We start from the raw sequence: 17,708 nt of genomic DNA, 5'->3' as shown, positions 1-17,708 counted from the left end.
TGGAAAAAGTGTAAGTAAAACCACAAGGAACTCCATATAAGAACACAAATGTCAAAGGACTTAAAATCAGTATATTACAGAGATACAGCCACATCAATGTTCATAGCTGCTCAATTCACAATAGCCAGATTGTGGAACCAACCTAGATGTCCTTCAATTGATGAATGGATAAAGAAACTGTGGCATATATATACAATGGAATATTACTCAGCCATAAAGAATGATAAAATTATGGCATTTGCAGGCAAATGGATGAAATTGGAGGATATCATGCTAAGTGAGATAAGCCAATCTCAAAAAACCAAAGGATGAATGATATTGCTAATAAGTGGATGATGACACATAATGGGGGGGTGGGAGGGGTTAGCGTTAGGGTTAGGGAGGGGGGCAAGAATGGAGGAAGGAAGGACCGTATACAGGGAAAAGAGGGGTGAGAGGGGCGGGGGGAAGGGAAAAAATAACACAATGAATCAAACAACATTACCCTATGTAAATTTATGATTACACAAATGGTATGCCTTTACGCCATGTACAAACAGAGAAACAGCATGTATCCCATTTGTTTACAATTAAAAAAAAAGAAAGAAGAAAAAAAAAGAACACAAATGTGGGCAATAGAGCAGTGGTGGAGCACTTGCCTAGCATGCACAAGGCCCTGGGTTCCCTCCCCAGTGCTGAAAAAAAATCCAAACTATCTCTATCAAAAATAACAACTCCAGATGGTTTATTTAATATTAGTAGTCCTGAATAAAGGTCCAGAAAGTTTATTAAGCAGTGTCTTTTAGGAAATGTCTCAGTTGTCTAGGTCTCAAATTTAGCATTCATTATTCTACATTATTATGTAACTCTGGCCCAGAATGATGTCAGCGAAAACCACTTCTCTGAAATGTTTAATTTACTTATTTATTAAAATTACACATCTTTGGCTGGGGATGTAGTTCATTGGTAGAGCACTTATGCAGCATGCCTGAGGTTCTGGGTTTAATTCTCAGCACCAGGAAACACACACACACACACACACACACACACACACACACACACACACCCTACATATCTTGCTCTTAGGTAGTTGAAATTAAACTGGAAAGAGTGTAGAAGACAAAAAATGAACAGTGTAACACATTAAGTGGCCAATTTAAAGGTTCAGCAGAGCAGTTCCTAGGAGTTTAACCTGGCATCAATAAAACACACAACATACATATTATGCACCCAACAATCTCAGTGAAGAATTCAAAGGAAATTCATTCATTCATTCAACAAATATTTGTTGAGGGCCTACTATATGCCACTCACTGTTCTAGACTCCGAGGTTTCAACAATGAATAAAACTATTAAAAAAAAGTTTGCCTTGGGAGAGCTGCCTGAATAACTCTCATGTAAGAGAAACTAAACCTCTCGCCTCAAGGACCTAGTAATTATGGTGGGCAGACAAAACACATGAAATAAGAAGAAAGAACTACAACATGAGTGCAGCTTCCACCAACGTACAATAAGAGAAATTTGAAGGGGGGCTTGGAGCAACTAGGAAGGCTTAATGGACCCACCTGAGGGTGTCTTAAATGATGGAGCTTGATTCAGATCCATGCTAACTCAAAGTGTGATCTAAGAATCGGCAGAATCACCACCACATGAGAGCTTGTTAGCAACGCAGAACCTAGGACTCACTTCAGACTTGTGAGATCAAAATCTGCTGTGGGGGCATAGCTGAGGATGTAGCTCAGTGGTGGAGTTCTTGTTTAGCATGTGCCAGGCTCTGGGTTCAATCCCCAGTACTTCAAAACAACCAACAACAACAACAACAAATCTCTTGGAAATTTATATGGACATTAAAGTTTAGGTGGCACTGCAGCTTTCTGGCCAGGCTAGTATCAATTGTGAGCTAGGCTGGTAGGATCTAGAGATTAGACTGGGGCCTACCATCAGGTTAGAAATCCTGAGGACCTGGACTTGGGGAACCAGGAGTAAGGAAAATGCAATTATATCCTTTATCACCTTTTAAAACAAACAAAAACCATACAGGAAGTAGGAAGTTGATAACCAGAGGGACCTGGGTCTGAATTCCCAGCTCTACAACTTCTTAATTGTGTGGTATTTGGTTAAAATATTTATCTGGTTGAGCTTTTTTTTTCCTCTGTAAAATGGGGGCAAGCATTTCAACTCCAGAAGGCATGTGTTGGGATTCAATAAGGCAACACATCTAGAGTATTTAGTGATCCCTGGCGTGCAGAGACTCAAAATGATTAAGTAATAACAATGATACTGGGCTGCAGATGTAGCTCAGTGGCAGAGCACTTGCCTAGTGTGTGCAAAGCCCTGGGTTCAATTCCCAGAACCTCAATAACGATGATGATATTGATAATAATCCTATGCTATTCTCTGAGAAACATTAAAAATAATAAAATTTATCGTCTACTAGAGCCCCCCCAACTGTGTTGGGTACACAGACCCCCTAAAAAACTGCCAGGTAAGAAACTTCATCCTCATTTTAAATTGGCTCTTAGATACTACGTTTTAAAAATGTAATTAACCTGTTGTGTGTTCCCAAAGGTGCCTTTATAATGAGATTCCTGTAATTGCTATTAATATCATTGTTATTTTGTTATTATCAGGGTCTCAAAAGAGTTCCCGGAGTGGAATTTAAACTCGGGCGGAGGCAGAGAGTTGCGGAAACCACGGCTGTGTATGCTGAATTCAATAACATGTACTGCTGCTGCTAATGATCCAATCTCATTTCCCTTGCCTCTATTATCCTCATTAATTTTTCTGCCGATATACCATCTGTTTTCCCATTTCCCTCTCCTTCACACGTGCAGAACTTGGCGGCGAGAAGCCCAGTCTGGCCATCTCCCAACTAATAGCCCAAGAGGTAGGGAAGCCTCAGGTTGAAGTCACCTGAATCATGTGGGCGGGCGGGAGAACCGGAAAGCAGGACAGAGACTACGGATCTGCCCAGTGGTTCGGCCCGCGGCTGGGGACACGGTTCGGTGAGAAGGAGCCGGGGTCCACCAACTCCGCGACTCTCTGTGGTCCCACCCTCGGCCAGGTGGAGGAGCCGAGGAAAACTTCCAGCACTCCCCAAGTTTCAGCCCAAGACGCCTCGGAGGCTTCAAGCGCTCCAGCCTCGCAAGCCTGCCTGCAACGTGGCCACGTCTGGGACGCTCTCGTCCCCCCAGGGTCTCCCAAACTCTTCCACTCTCTCTCCAGGCCCAGTCGAGTTCCAGGTCTTCCGTTCTCGGGGTCCTGCTCTCCGTGTGCCCCGAGGTTCCCCCCCTTCTCCAGCTCCAGCCACCCCAGCCAAACCCTCTCGCTGCCTGCAGCTTCGGCTCCCCCGACACCGCCCGGCTGCCGGGCGGGGGCAGGGCCAACTGCGGAACCGCCCCCAACCGCCTCCCAGGCCAGGCGAGCGGGCGGGTTGCTGGGGCGCCTCCACCTCCTCTTCCTAAAGCGGCGAGGCGCAGACGAGCGGCATCACTCGAGCCCAGGTCCCAGCCACCGCCACACACAGCGCCCAGCATTCAGGAAGAGGAGCAGCAGCGGAGGCGGCGGCCACAGCGGCGGGCGGGCGCCAGAAAGGTAGACTGAGTCCCAGGGAGTCGCGCCGCGACCCGCCCACCTCCTAGCCCGGGGCTTCAAGCCACCAGCCCAGTAAGCCCACTTCTGTGTGTCCTTCCAGGCCCCGATCGAAAAGCCTGGGAGGGCCGCCGAGCTACCCCTGTAGGAGGAGCCAGCCTGAACCCAAGGCGCCACCGCCGCAGAAGCAGTGCGGAGCAGAAGTCGCCTTCATGGCCCACTCACCGGTGGCTGTCCAAGTGCCTGGGATGCAGGTGAGGAAGCTCAGGCCTCCCCTGCCTCCCACGTGACTGCTCGGGAGCCCCGTGCGCGCCCCGCACTAGGCACCAGCGAGGAGGGGCGGCCCCAGGACTCCCCTGAAGGCAGGGCCCAGTGCTCTGGCCAGGTGACCCTGGAGTAGGGCTCGAGGTGTTTTCCTGGTGTCCAGGCTAGGTGGTGCTCTGCGCTGGGCAGGCACGGAGGGACTGGGGCGTGCAACTAGACGGGGCTTGCTGGTGGGTGAGGATATAAAAATAGGCCAGAACCAGAGACACCTGCGTCTGCTGAGCGTGGCACGGTGGAGGACTGGGGGTGGGGGAACTTAACCTGGAAGAGATGGAGGTGTCTCAGAACTTGTGGGATGAAACGCGAGTCGTGCCCCCCGACACACACACACACACAACTTGGGGCGGGGCGAGACAGGGGTGGCGGTGGCGTTGAATTGGGCTCTTCCTGTGTGTGTAGAGCAAAGAAGAGTGAGGTGACTTCTTTTTCCCTTTCGGTGTTGCTTGTTAAGGGTGAAGTTGTGTCTCGCTCCCCCACCTGGCCTAGCTCATAGTAGTGTGAGAAATATTCAAAGTGACCGAGGTGGTCATTTCCCAGCACCCTCTCCTTGCCTTTCTCAGGATTGTTGCATGTGGTTGAAGGAAGCTTTTTGTCCTGTACAAGGGACCACTGCATGAGACCCAACTTCTTATTCAAGAGTTCATCTCCATCCCCCATTATATTTTCATTTTATTAAAGAAAAGTTGTATCAAACGACTTTTTATGCTATTACGTTTTAAAGTCAGTACATTCAGCCTATCTGCCTTTATCCTAATTAACCTTTTAAAGCATTCACGCTTTTTCCCCCTTTGCTAGGTAGCCTAAACAACCCATTTAGGAACAAGTCACAGGCTTAAACACTAACGCCTCAGTCCCTGATGATCTTCTGAAAATGAGAAAACAAACTTTTTCAAGTGAAGAAAAAAAAAGTCCAGAGCGGTACATTCTTGTTTCTAGTAGAAGATCAAAGCACTGTGAATTGATGCATGGAATACATCTTTCTTTAGCAATTGGTCTTGTTTTATGCATGGTGGCAAAAATGATTCTTAAAGTCCTTTTCCCCCCAAAAGGGGCTGTCTGTGTTAGGGCATATATCTAGCCTAGGTCTCCCCGTGTCTGAAGCCCTAGGCCTTTCAGCCTGCATTTAGGGCTAGTCTGGGTTGCCTCCCAGGAAGTCCGTGTATATTTCATAAAAATTAGGGGAGGATGTGAAGTAGGAAATAGTAGGACTTTTTTTTTTTTTTAAGTTAATCCATTCAAGCTTGCAAAGTACCTCCCCCAACTTTCTTCTCAGGCACTTTCCCCCCCTCCTTCCCTCCCTCTCTTTCCTCCATCCACCCTGCCCCACACCCCATTCATTCAGTTGCGCCTTTGATTGTATCAGGAGAATTGTAGTTTGCAGTACTAACTGTCGTTTTGCTCCGTCTGATCTGGAAGAAAGTGTAATATTTTTTCCACCAGCACTCTCCTTTCCATTGCGTGCAGAATAGAACGTTACATGTGTAAAGTTTGTCTCTGAGGGTCTCCATGCTGCTCTCTCCATTGTGTGCGTGCGCCTGCGTGCGTGCGTCAGCCTTGTCTCCCGTTCATCATTTGTGATTTGGGGCAACTCTGTGTGCTGAGGAGAAAATGGTTTCTTGTCTTCATTTCATTTGTCTTGACTTTATTTGATTAATATGGTTTAGGAACTGCTTGTTGTTTAGTGTTTCTTATTGCTTCCTGCTTTGCTTAATTATCTAAGTTGGCTATCTCTTGAATGTTTAAATCTTCATTTGAGGTTGGTGAGAATGTGAACCACATATTTTAAATTATTTTAAATTTTTCTTTGCAATTTATGCCCTCTAAAAGTTGTGGTAAATTTGTCAAACGTAATTTGTTTAGAGCAATCATCTCAGTATTAGCAAAGAAGACTATTTTTCATTCTCCACACCTTAATGAAATAGCAAATTCTTGACTTCTTATTTCCATTTTCTTTCTAGATGTGATTCTTTAGCACTTGAAGCAAAAAAAAAGTTTTTCCCATAGTTGAAATTGTATACTCTCCTAAAAATAAATTTGATGGCATGCAGTGTGACCCTTGAACCTAGACTTTTACTATTCTTTTGCAAAAGTATTGCAGATGAGATACAGAAATATATCATGAACCCGTAACATTTGCCTGAAATTTTGTTAACATTAGGAGCAACTTTTAGGCCTTTAGAGTAGTAAGAAAACTTGAGTTAGCCATGTGTTCTTGAAATTAATGTACAGTATTTCCACAAATCAGGGTGAATTGGTCTACTGGCCTATAACTTTTTAACAGTTTATTTTAGAGAATTATGAAGATTGATGGAAAAAATGATTTTTCCAGAAATAAAAACAAAATTGCTTTATCCACAATGTTTCTCTCCCTCTGAGGAGAGACGTGAAGTAGAAGCTGAGCTACCTGTTCTATCACTTAAGACTTCAGCATTCCTAACTTTCAAACAAAGAAATTTCTGTTGCCACTAGTTTAAAATAGAAAAGAAACTTGGAGTGAAGAAAGAAAACCTAGGACTTAGTCCAATTCAAACTCTTCCTTATGAATTAGTTACTCAAACTCATATTGTTGATATTTCTTAATATTGTGGTAATGAGCATTTTTGCCCTATTACACCAAATGTTGAGGGTATGAATTTTTTGTAGTTAATTTGTACTTTCTTCTTTAGTGTATAACTAAAGGAATTTTCCACCCCAGGAGCAGAGCTCTTGAACAATATTTAAAGTACAACTTAAAAAAATAATAAACCCATAAACCTGTTTCTTTCCACCCAAATATTTACTCTTTAATGATTTAAACCCTGTTTTTTTTTCTTTGAAGTTTTCAGTTATAAATCACACTTAAAAGCTTAAGATATTTCCCCTTGGAACTTGCATTAGTATTTATGAAGACAAATACCCTAAATTAATTTTTAGATCTTGCATAAAATTTAGGTGGGGAATAAAGTTAAATGTTGAATTGAGTACTAAATGTTTTATGCTTTATGCTATGCGTTTCATTAAAGAATTTTTTACAAGTTTCTGCTAAAGAATTTTAAAACTAGCTTTCAATTATCTTTAAATGTGGTCAAGGTGTTACAGTTTAACAGTGTTTATTTGGGATATGAGTGGTAATGGAATTTTAGGATTAATAAACATGTTATTAAATTTTTTTTTAACTAAGGGATAGAAAACATTACCTGGCATTGGTGAACGTAGTACTGGACTCTGAGAAGTATACTGCATGATTTGCCCTTCCAGATTTAAAAATCTTTTGGGGTTGTTAAAACTATGTGAAACAATCAATTGATTCCAAGTCTGTGAATTTACTATAAGTACAATAGAAGTTTCAGATTGGAGAGTTGAGGGGGTCTTCCAAAGTATTTTTAGGATCTATACTGGGAAGGGTATTTCCTTGCTTGGAAATACCTTGAACATAAGTATATATAGATAGATATATAGGGGAGGGTGCATGTGCATGGGTAAACATACATGCATACACTCACACCCACATGCACACATACTGAAAGTGATAAAAATCATTTGGGCCATGATGAAGAATATCCCTAGAGAAATAATAGGAGATAAGATTGGAAAAGTGGATTGAGTTCATATTGTGGTGGTCCTCAAATGCTATGGAAGGATTTTATTAACCTTTGAACTAACCATTGAACATTTCTGAGTAAAGGATACTCAATGAACAAAGTTATATGCAGGAAGAGAAAACAATACTACATAAATGGATGAACTGGAGAGTTAAGAGATTTAAGGCAGTTTGACCTAAAGAGGCATTTCTGTGCGTCAATCATAGCTATACAGATGCAATGAGCCTTACATTGACAGATTGCCTTCCATATGCTTAGTACTATGAAGAAAAAAAATTGGCAGAGTTAATAATTAGCTAGTTACAGAAGGAGTCAAATTCTTTGGGAAACTCGGAGAAATATATGGGAAACTGGGAGAATTATGGTACATATGAAAGACATTGGAATGTAATGGGGAAGACCCTAATCTAATAGAATGATTTCTATTCCAGACTGACAAATTTTGAGGTAACAATTGGATAACAAAGTAAATATGTCTGACAAGTTGTTAGGAGATATAGAACTGGAGCTTTATTTATTCATCAGACATTAACTTTGCAACTACTATTTGACAGGTACCATACTTGAAAAATGAAGGATGGGGTGCTTTCAAGGAGGGAGGGGTTCATAATACTAGAGAGAATATGTGGAAATGAGGGCCCTCATGAGACAGGAAACATAAGTTTTGAGAAAAAGAATGCTAACCTTGAGAAGCATGGAAGGATGAGACAACCAATGTATTAGGATGGGGGTGGGTAACTGGGGTGGGAGGGATTCTTTATTTAACTATCATCAGAAAAACCAAATTGGAGAAGGAAGTCTTTTTGGTATCAGATTCCAGCATATGGAGTTCTTATCTCTTACACCTTCCTAAGGGACTAATTAGATTTGCATTCTGAGGTGGCAAGAGGTAACAAGCTTTGCCTTGATTTGCTGAACCCTAACCAATGTCCCAGTTGTCCAGTGGTTGATGCAGAGGGATCGAATATACTAATGATAATAGCAGAAGACCAGCTGGAAAAAATAATCACAGCCAACCTTAGATATGTGGGGGTAATTGGAAGGTTTAAAGCTAAGGGGTAGGGACTACTGGGGAGAGTAAATGGGAATTGGGCACAGTGGGACATGTGACTTGATCAGTAATGATGGTCTAGAAATGGCACTTGAGTATAAGGTTCATCGTGTACCTCCCTTGCTTGACTCATAGAAAATGATAGAAAATAATTTAGAAACACTGAACATTGTGATACTGTTATTTTTTTATTCTGCCTTTCATTTATTCAGTAACCTTGAGCAAATCATCTGCAAAATTGGGAATAATAAAAGCTGCATTTTCTTTGACTCAATGAGAGGTTATTTTGATGAATTAACTATCAGCTGTGGAGTGTATTTTGGGCTTCTTTAAAAAAGGTATTATGATATATATGGACAGTTCATCCTGCAAAACAATGTTAGGCTAATTGCATGAAAACACTGTCATTATCTCAGCCCTCTTACTTGATAACCCAAATTTTTCTATTGAACCCCAATCACAGCAACCCCACTTTCCCCAGTCAGATCCAAAACCCTCTGCTCTGACTCCCAAACATTCTGTTATTTGGCTCCTCTCTATAGATCTAAACTGAATTCTGGTTATTCCCCAACAAGAAATCCCTTTTAGCCTTGTGTTGTGGTGCACACCTGTAATCCAAGCGAGTTGGGAGGCTGAGACAAGAAGACTGCAAGTTCAAGGCCAGCCTCAGCAATTTAGCAAGAGCCTCAGCAAATTAGTTAGACCCTGTCTCAAAATAAAATATAAAAAGGGCTGGGGATGTAGCTCAGTGGTTAAGCACCCCTGGCTTCAATCCCTGACATCAAAAAAAAGAAAAAACCCTTTTGCTCTATCATGACAGTTACAATTAAGTAATCACGGATAGGCAAAATCCTATCTGCTTTTAAAGTTGTCATTTTACTTTCTCCATAAATTTTCTCTGAATGTTCCAGGCAATAGAAATCTGTTCCATTTCTAAGCACTTCTTGTCATCAGCAGACAATCCTTGGTTTATATACTGCCTTAGTTTTTCTCTTAATGTCTGTTATATGTGTCTCCAAAACTAGCTTGTGAATTTTCTGAAGTCAGAGACCATGTATTTTACTTTCTTTATACCATTACCTATGAATTACAAATAGAAGTGTTCACTGAGTGTGTTATAGACTACAGAGTTTTCCTTTTTCAATTCTGACTCTTTAAATATGTTGTGTAATGCTTAATTCTTTGGATAATGAAGACTAGATGTGTACAATAGACTTTATTAACTAAAATGATCTTAATGCATCGTACATAATATGTCTAGCATAATACACTTGTAAACTAATCAGCTGTCCAACACTGAGTCTTCCATTCCCTTGCCTTCCAAGGCCTTGAGAAAAAAAAGGAGCCTCGTTGCATTTCTAGTAACCAGGGCTGATTTCAGACAAATCTGTGCTTGGGAGAAATATTCTCCTCTCTCATCTCTTCTCCTTCCATGTAGTTGTATTATCAATGACTCTTCAGGGTTTTTTTTTTTTTTGCAGTGCTGGGGATTGAACCCAGGGCCTTGTGCTTGCAAGGCAAGCACTCTACCAACTGAGCTATCTCCCCAGCCCAGGGTTCTTTCCCTGGTGATTAGGACCTACCCATCTCTTGTCCCTTCCTTTTACCTTCCCCCACCCTCCATAACAAACACAATTTTTAAACTTTTTTATTTCCCTGTCCCAACTATAACATTAGAATCAGAGAATTTCGTTCATATTAAGATTTTTTTTTTATTAATGGCGCAGTGTGTGAACTATTCCACCAGGGAATAAAGCTTTAAAGAAATGGAAGCCTAATAGTAGAATTTCAGGCATTTCCACGAGTTTTTGACTGAATTGTGTCTTCTGAAAGATTGATGGTTTAACTTTTGTTGTTGTTGTTGCTAAAAAATAGAATTAGGAGAACACAAATTAATATTATTATTAGATATGATGCAACAAACTCATTTTAATTTCTTCTCATAATCTCAAACAGTTTGCATCATGGGTACATATAAAGCAAAATCTCTGGAGCAATGCCATGAAATAACTGGCTCTGAAAGAAATAAATATCAATAAAATACACCAAATGTTGGCCCCATTTTAAGTACGTTTCTCTCTTTTCATCTGCCATTTTAGACTAAGGTGTTATATGGTGGGGACCACATCCTTGAATTAATATGTACCAGGAATTTATTAAAGATATTAACTAATTCCTTTCAACAATCTTATGAAATAGGAAGAGTGATTATATAGGAAAATGCCTTCAAAATTGGATTAAAAACTAAGACTGTCAACACATTGCTTGCCAATTCTACCATGATCCTCTTTATTTTCCCTCCCCAATACTTCATATGACCCAGGCAAATCACCTAATGTGTTAAAAAAAATCAGAAAAGCTATACATGGAGCAGATTTAGTCCTCTTCCTCTATTTCTGCCTGCCTCTCCCCACCACACCTTCTCCACATTACCCTACTAGGGCTAGAGCTCCAGGCTGCTGCCCAGAACTTTCCCTTAACCTTCTCTGGACTTGTTTCAGCATTCCCTAACAGCAGTCTACTGCCCTTTCTTTTTCTTCATTTATCATAAGATCATGAATTAGAATGATTCATTTTGCAAATTATCAGATTAGCCATTAGTATAGCATAGTTTGGGATAGTTTGGTAAAATTAGAACAAAATTGTGGTTCTTACTTCCTGAGCCTCAGAGTAAACAAAACTGTAGACGCTTAGATGAAAGAGCTGAAAATGTTCTAATTGGCTTTTTTCAGTGTCCACTTTCCCCCCTTTTGGTCAAGTAACTTCAAAAATGTGTGGTTGAGAAATCCAAGGCACTTTGTTCCGTGTTTTTCTCATGAAAAATATTTACAAAAAACTTTTCGACCTATCTTTGTGATCTTTGTAACAGAGATTATGTTGGTGGTATTTTCCCTCTCTCTCCTGTCCATTCACCTGTTAAAGAAAAACCCGGGGGGGGGGGTGGAGTCTGTAAAACCTTATTAATTTAAAATGCGAAGGACTGGAATAAGTTGGGCTCAAACCAACCATCATTTGGTTTTCTCAGTTTGTTTATTACAGTACAATAGGTTGTCTAGCCAAAGAATAAGAGTTCCTTTGAATTAGAGAAACAGTTTCCCAGTATCAACTTAATGAAGTTTTACTGGATTTGAAATCCATACCACACTAGGTGTGTTAGGACATTCCTAAGCAGTCTAGTGAATTACTCTACCAGGTTTCAATAGTGCCTGGTAACATAATCCTAGGAGTGAATTTTTGGCAGGTGGAGGAAATACTTCAAGGACATCTAGAATCATCCAGATTTTTCTTTGAAAATACATTTTTGAGTTGCTGTTACTGCTTTTTAAACTCTGTCCCCTCCCCCAGCTTTCCATTAAACCATTGCTTTGGAACATATCAGTTTACAGTATGTACATTAAGCTAGGCTTAACTATTCGATGCAGTATGGTATAAATAACAGCAGTGGGTGGTGGGAAGAGATGGGAAATCAAGATAATCAGGAGGGGTATAAACTGTTGTCAGTACAAGAAAATTTTGGGAAGCTGGGTCAATAGAAATCATAAAGTCAAAATTTCTTCCCAAAGCCTCTGCCTCATCATTGTTGCTGCCCACTAGTGCTGGGAAAGTTTTTAGACTCCGTGGTCTCAATTTTCTGCTGCCTGCCTTAACTTTAAGCAGAATCACAAAAGAAATCAATCAGTAAAGCATGCACACATGCTACGAAGTGTGGTGACAGAAAATAGAACTTTGACCTCTTGTAGTAAAAGACACTATATAGTCAGTGTGTCTGGCAGCCTTAGGAAAAGAAGCATATTTCAAGTGTGTGCTTTTTAATGCTACTACCCCATGAGAATAACAGTTAGCAAACTCATTAATTAGAGTCCTGTTTGCTTCTCTAGTTCAAATCCTTTGAACTTGACTCTGAGCCTCTCTATGTGCTTGTCAGTAAATGGTAATATATTGAACTTTCCCAAGTTGGACAGTGGTGAACCAGGCTTAAGGTTTTTACATGCCTAGTCTTCATGAAATAACTGAGTTTGATTTAAGCTAGATTATTAGTAGCAAATTTAGGAAAGCTTATTTTGAGCAGGACATAGGACTTGATTCCTGTCTTTGAGATATAACCTGTATGAGAGTCTCTAACTCAAGAAGTTTTTATTCTAATGAAATGACTAGACACCTACACTCTTAGCAGTCCTACAATGCATAGCAAAAGTGATGAATCCCAAATGAGATAGAATCTGATATAAATGCAAGAATCCTTAGGAAGACTGGGCTTAAGGAAGGAAACTGTCATTATGCCAGGCACTTGAGTTTTGCCACTGCATTCCACTGCTTCTAAGGAAGGCCACCTTCATCAGACCCTTAAAACAGAATGGGAGAGCAATGGGAGAAGAGACACAAGTAGCATTCGAGGCAGCTTTTTTGCTGCTGTGACCAAAAGGCCTGACAAGAACAATTGTAGAGGAGGCAAAGTTTATTTGGGGGCTCACGGTTTCGGAGGTCTCTGTCATAGACAGCCTGCTCCATTTCTCGGGGCTAAATGTGAGGCAGAACATCATGGTGGAAGAGTGGCGGAGGGAAGTGGCTCACAAGATGATCAGAAAGCAGAGAGAGACTCCACTCTTCAGATATAAAATACATACCCCAAAGCGACCGCCCCAATGACCCACCTTCTCCAGCCACTCCCTGCCTGCCTTCAGTTTCCACTAAGTTAATCCCTATCAAGGGATTAATTCACTGATTGGGTTAAGGCTCCCATACCACAATCATTTCTTCTCTGAGCCTACTTGCATTGTCTCACACATGAACTTTTGGGGGACATCTCACATCCAAACCATAAGAAGGAGGCACGGTCAAGATTCTTTCTGTACCGAGGTCTGAAGTAGGTGCCTGTTGGCATAAACTATGTTTTGGCCAGATTGTGAAAGGCCTTGAATGCCAGACTGAGACATGTCTTCTTCACTCAATGGATAATAAGGAGTTTTTCAGCAACATAGCAAAATGATGGAAACAATGTTGTTTGTTTTGGAAGATTGCACATGGCTTCCAAAAACCTGACAGGCTGGGTTGGAGATAGAGAAAGGCTGAAAGATTTAATTGATGATGGTTTGATCCAGGGCAAGGATGGTCACACTTGAGCCTGCATAAGTACCACCTGAAGGGGCCCATTCTAAGTTTCTGATACAGTTGGTGTGGGGTACATTTTTTAATGAGTTCCTAACTGCTCTGCAGGTTTGGGAACCAATCTGAGCATCACTCAAGGAAGACTTTGGACAACTAGTGGGTGGTTAATTGAATGGCAAGAGGAAAAACATGATGGGGTAGTTAAGAGTCAAAGATATGGCTGAGCTTGGAAGAAAGTGGGTTTAGTTTTAGAAATACTGAATTTGAAGTGTTGGTTATACATCCAAGCTGAAGCAATTAGTAATACATTTATTCAGGAGAGAAGATGGAGCTAGGAGAGTCCTGTGTGAATATACCTAGTTAGATGAAATTATGAGAGATGAAAATAAGATTTCTAATTATCCTTCCAAGAAACTGAGCCAACTTTGTGTCAGTTTCTATAGTTTCCAAAATCTCACTGTCACCCATGACTTGTATTTTCCTTGATTGAAATAAGTTTGTATTTAGGCAGCAAATGCTCATTCTTCTTATTCATCTTTGACCCATAAATACTTGTTTTTTATTTATTGATTTAATATCTTAAATTTTGTTATACATATTTTGTTTATCTGGACAAACCTCTTAGATGATCAGTTCTTAGAAATTAATACTTCGTGGAGTTATTACTGTACTTGAAATCTGTATGTTTATAGCTGCCAAAATGCAACTTGGCTAAAATGAAGTAAAATGTCAGTATATTAAATGCCAAAGGTGACAGTATTTCTCCCAAGTTAAAGATTTTTAAGACCTTCTCAACTTTTTATTTTGGTACTAGGGATTGGACTCAGGGGTACTCGACCACTGAGCCACATCCTCAGCCCTGTTTTGTGTTTTATTTAGAGACAGGGTCTCACTGAGTTGCTCAGGGCCTTGCTAGGTTGCTGAGGCTGACTTTGAACTCACAATCCTCCTGTCTCAGTCTCCTGAGCCACTGGGATTACAGGCATGTGCCACTGCGCCTGACAACCTTTTCCACTTTTGACACATCTTATGGGTTTTTATTATTTTCCCTCCCTCCATTAGCACCCCTTTTTCCAAGTCTACTATCCTCCGCAATCAGGCAAGCACAAGCTTCATCTTTGGAATGCTATTATATAAAAAAATTACTCATTCACAATCATGACATTCCAAAGCCAACTTTTTGATTGCACGTGTAAATTCCTGGAAGGAAGAGGAAGTTAATTCTGAGTCATTAAGGAAATATCACACCACTTTCTAAATGCCCTCTCTGCTCTCTAAAATATTCTCTATGCCTGTCAGATTAATATATTAGCACTTGACAACAGGTACCATGTAGGAAAACTCAGAATTTAGTTCAAACATATGATGAAAACTGAAAATACGAGAAGCAAATATCAAATGAGTTTGCCAACACCAAACAATGTGAGCAAATGTGATTACCCACCTCATTCATCAACCTTGTACCTAGCTTACTTTTCAGTTTCTAAAATGAACAGACAGCCAATGAATCCATCCTTCAGAATCAAAGATTTGCTACCTGTGAGGGTATTCAAAAGCATGTGCAGAAATGTCTTCTTGAAACTACTTGAAGTCGTATTTAATTATTGTTAGAATAAGTTTACAGAATCACTAAGTGACCTGTTTCCCTTTTAGGGAATACAATTTGGATGTAAAAATTAAGAAATTTTTACCTTGGGCTGGGGTGTTGGCTCAGTGGTAGAGTGCTTGCCTAGCTTGTGTGAGGCACTGGGTTCAATCCTCGCATAAAAATAAGTAAATAAAATAAAGGTCCATCGATAACTATAAAAATAGTTTTAAAAAAGAAAAGATTTTTTTACGTTATCTCTTCCAGGATACTTATTCTTATAAATAAGAAGTTTTATTATTCAAAACTGTATTTTATTATACAAAACTGGAGTCAGTTTTGTTGGTGAAAATGATAGATGAATGAATGGACAGATGAATAGGTGTTTTATTTATGCACACATAATAATGGTTCCACATGAAGTGTATTTTGCAATTTTGAAAACACTTTATTCAAAAAAACCAAGGCTTAACATTTGTAGAGTTTTTAATCAGTTGTACCAATTGTAGATAAAACTATTTTTTAGTAGAAAAATGGGTAAAAGATAGGATGGCTGCTAAATTCAAGAAGCAGAAACCTCTAACAGTGTCATTTAAGATCTGCATACATGGATAGTAACATAACAAGGGGGGGAAGAACAGAAGTTCATTGGATTAGACAAAGGAGAATGAAGGGAAGGGAGGGGGGATGGAACCAGGAAAGACAGTGGAATGAATTGGACATCACTTTCCTGTGTTCATATATGAATACACCACCAGTGAAACTCCACATCATGTACAAGGTCCTAATTAGAATAAGTTATACTCCATGTATGTATAATACAAAATACACTCTACTGTCATGTATATCTAAAAAGAACAAAAAAAGATCGGCATTTAAAAAGAAGTCAGTAAAATTTATGTAGTCAGGAAATACTGATATTCATGGGGTTGCTAAATATTTTTATTATATAAAAAACAGTAAATGTGGAGAATTCTTACCTCATTTAAAATATGTACTCTAAAGTAAATATGTGTATGTACCTATGCATATTAAGGTTATCAGGATTTTACACGTCATATTTATGTTGTGACACATGTTGCACTTTTACCATGGCTGGTTCTTCCTACCTTTGTTATTTAAACCCCTATTATTCTTGAAGAAATTGAACTCACAGCAGTGTATTCCATACAGGGTACAGATCATGGGAAATGACTTTTAATGAAATTCAATACCAGTGTTAAGCAGTTTTAGTGAATTAGAATTGAACATTATGTAGGATTACATTTATCAAGATTTCCAATTCTCTGCTTAATTTCTCCCATAGAATAGTCTTACAGAGAATGATTGCATCAAAGTAACTGTCTTTGATAAATACAAATCTGTTTACCTGTTAGTAAAATCAGAGCTATTGGGCAGTATACAAATGACTTCTAGTTAACAGAAACTTGTCATCCTTGTCTACGCTCTCATTTTGAAGCTAAATTTGTTATGGGTACTTCACACTATAGAGGAGACCGGGCATTGGAGTCAGTTTCTGTGACAAAATCTTGTACCCAGAGAGCTGCTTTTTTTTTAAACTATTTATCTCTTTATGAAAAATGGTGACTGTCACTGAAAGATCTTTTTTCCTCTGTCACAAGCTTCCCAAAGGGTACATACAATGAAAAACGTGGGATTCAACTAGTTAAATAATGAATCAATTTTGAGGTTTTAGCATAGGTGACACCTCCATGGTCGTCTTTTTGGACTGTGATTTCTGGTAATAGCAAGTGAAAAAAACTATTACCGCTGTTGCTATGGATCTTCTATCTGCTGAGGTTCGGGCATCGTTTTTGGAGGCTGCGGTGTAAACCCTGCTTAGGGAAGGTAGAATTTCATAATACCAGAGGATTACTGCTGCCTCATGAGCAAACAGAAAATGTAGGTGAGGGAAGAGGTGTTGGAGTCTGGAAGAACAGAAAGACAGTATTTCCAAGGAAAGGGAAAAGTAGTCTTTTGCTTTAAAGAGTGAGAATTCTTTCTATATTTTTTAGAATGGGAAATTTCTCTACTTTCTGCAGAGAGGAGAAAAGGCTAACAGAAAAGGAAATTGGGGAGGTAATAGTAATTCATTTCTTTCTTGTTGCTTATGACTTCTTTGATGAGAGTTACATTTACATAATTAATTTGGTTATCGCAAGAAAATGTTAAGTGCCTTTGGTTGGGAGGAAGCTTGGGTGAAAGATGAGGGGAAGAGCTGACGACACGGGGATAGTGATTTCAACTGCTTTTCTGTTTAAGATGTGCAATTTTGGTGGCATGTATATTGTTCCAATAAATTGTTTCTAGACACTGGAGTCATTTTGGGTGGCCTTTTTTTTCTTTGGCAGGTAAAGGAGTCCTTTTCATTAACAAGGGAAAATGCCAGAATATCACAGGTTTTATTTGGTTAATTTGGACTGCTATTTTTGTGGGGGAGGGAAGGCAAAAGAAGAGACTCACTGTCAAATGACTGAATTTAATATCATTG

The 17,708-nt window shown here is 39.9% G+C and overlaps 1 protein-coding gene across 2 annotated transcripts in view; it reads left to right on the top strand.

The window, feature by feature from the left end:
* Nucleotides 1-3,414: 3,414 nt before the first annotated feature.
* Nucleotides 3,415-17,708, top strand: part of STK26 (serine/threonine kinase 26) — a 55,162-nt gene continuing 40,868 nt past the window's right edge. For both annotated transcript variants that reach the window (XM_079124752.1, XM_079124751.1), the window contains exons 1-2: nucleotides 3,415-3,573; nucleotides 3,674-3,824. In XM_079124752.1, coding sequence (XP_078980878.1) covers nucleotides 3,783-3,824 — 42 coding nt within the window. In that variant the 5' untranslated portion in view covers nucleotides 3,415-3,573; nucleotides 3,674-3,782. The remainder of the gene's footprint in view (nucleotides 3,574-3,673; nucleotides 3,825-17,708) is intronic.

The sequence above is a fragment of the Sciurus vulgaris genome, assembly GCF_902686455.1.
Source record: "Sciurus vulgaris genome assembly, chromosome: X".
NCBI classification, from domain to species: domain Eukaryota; kingdom Metazoa; phylum Chordata; class Mammalia; order Rodentia; family Sciuridae; genus Sciurus; species Sciurus vulgaris.
Note: the sequence above shows the minus strand (reverse complement) of the source record. Positions and strands in the feature narration are given on the sequence as shown.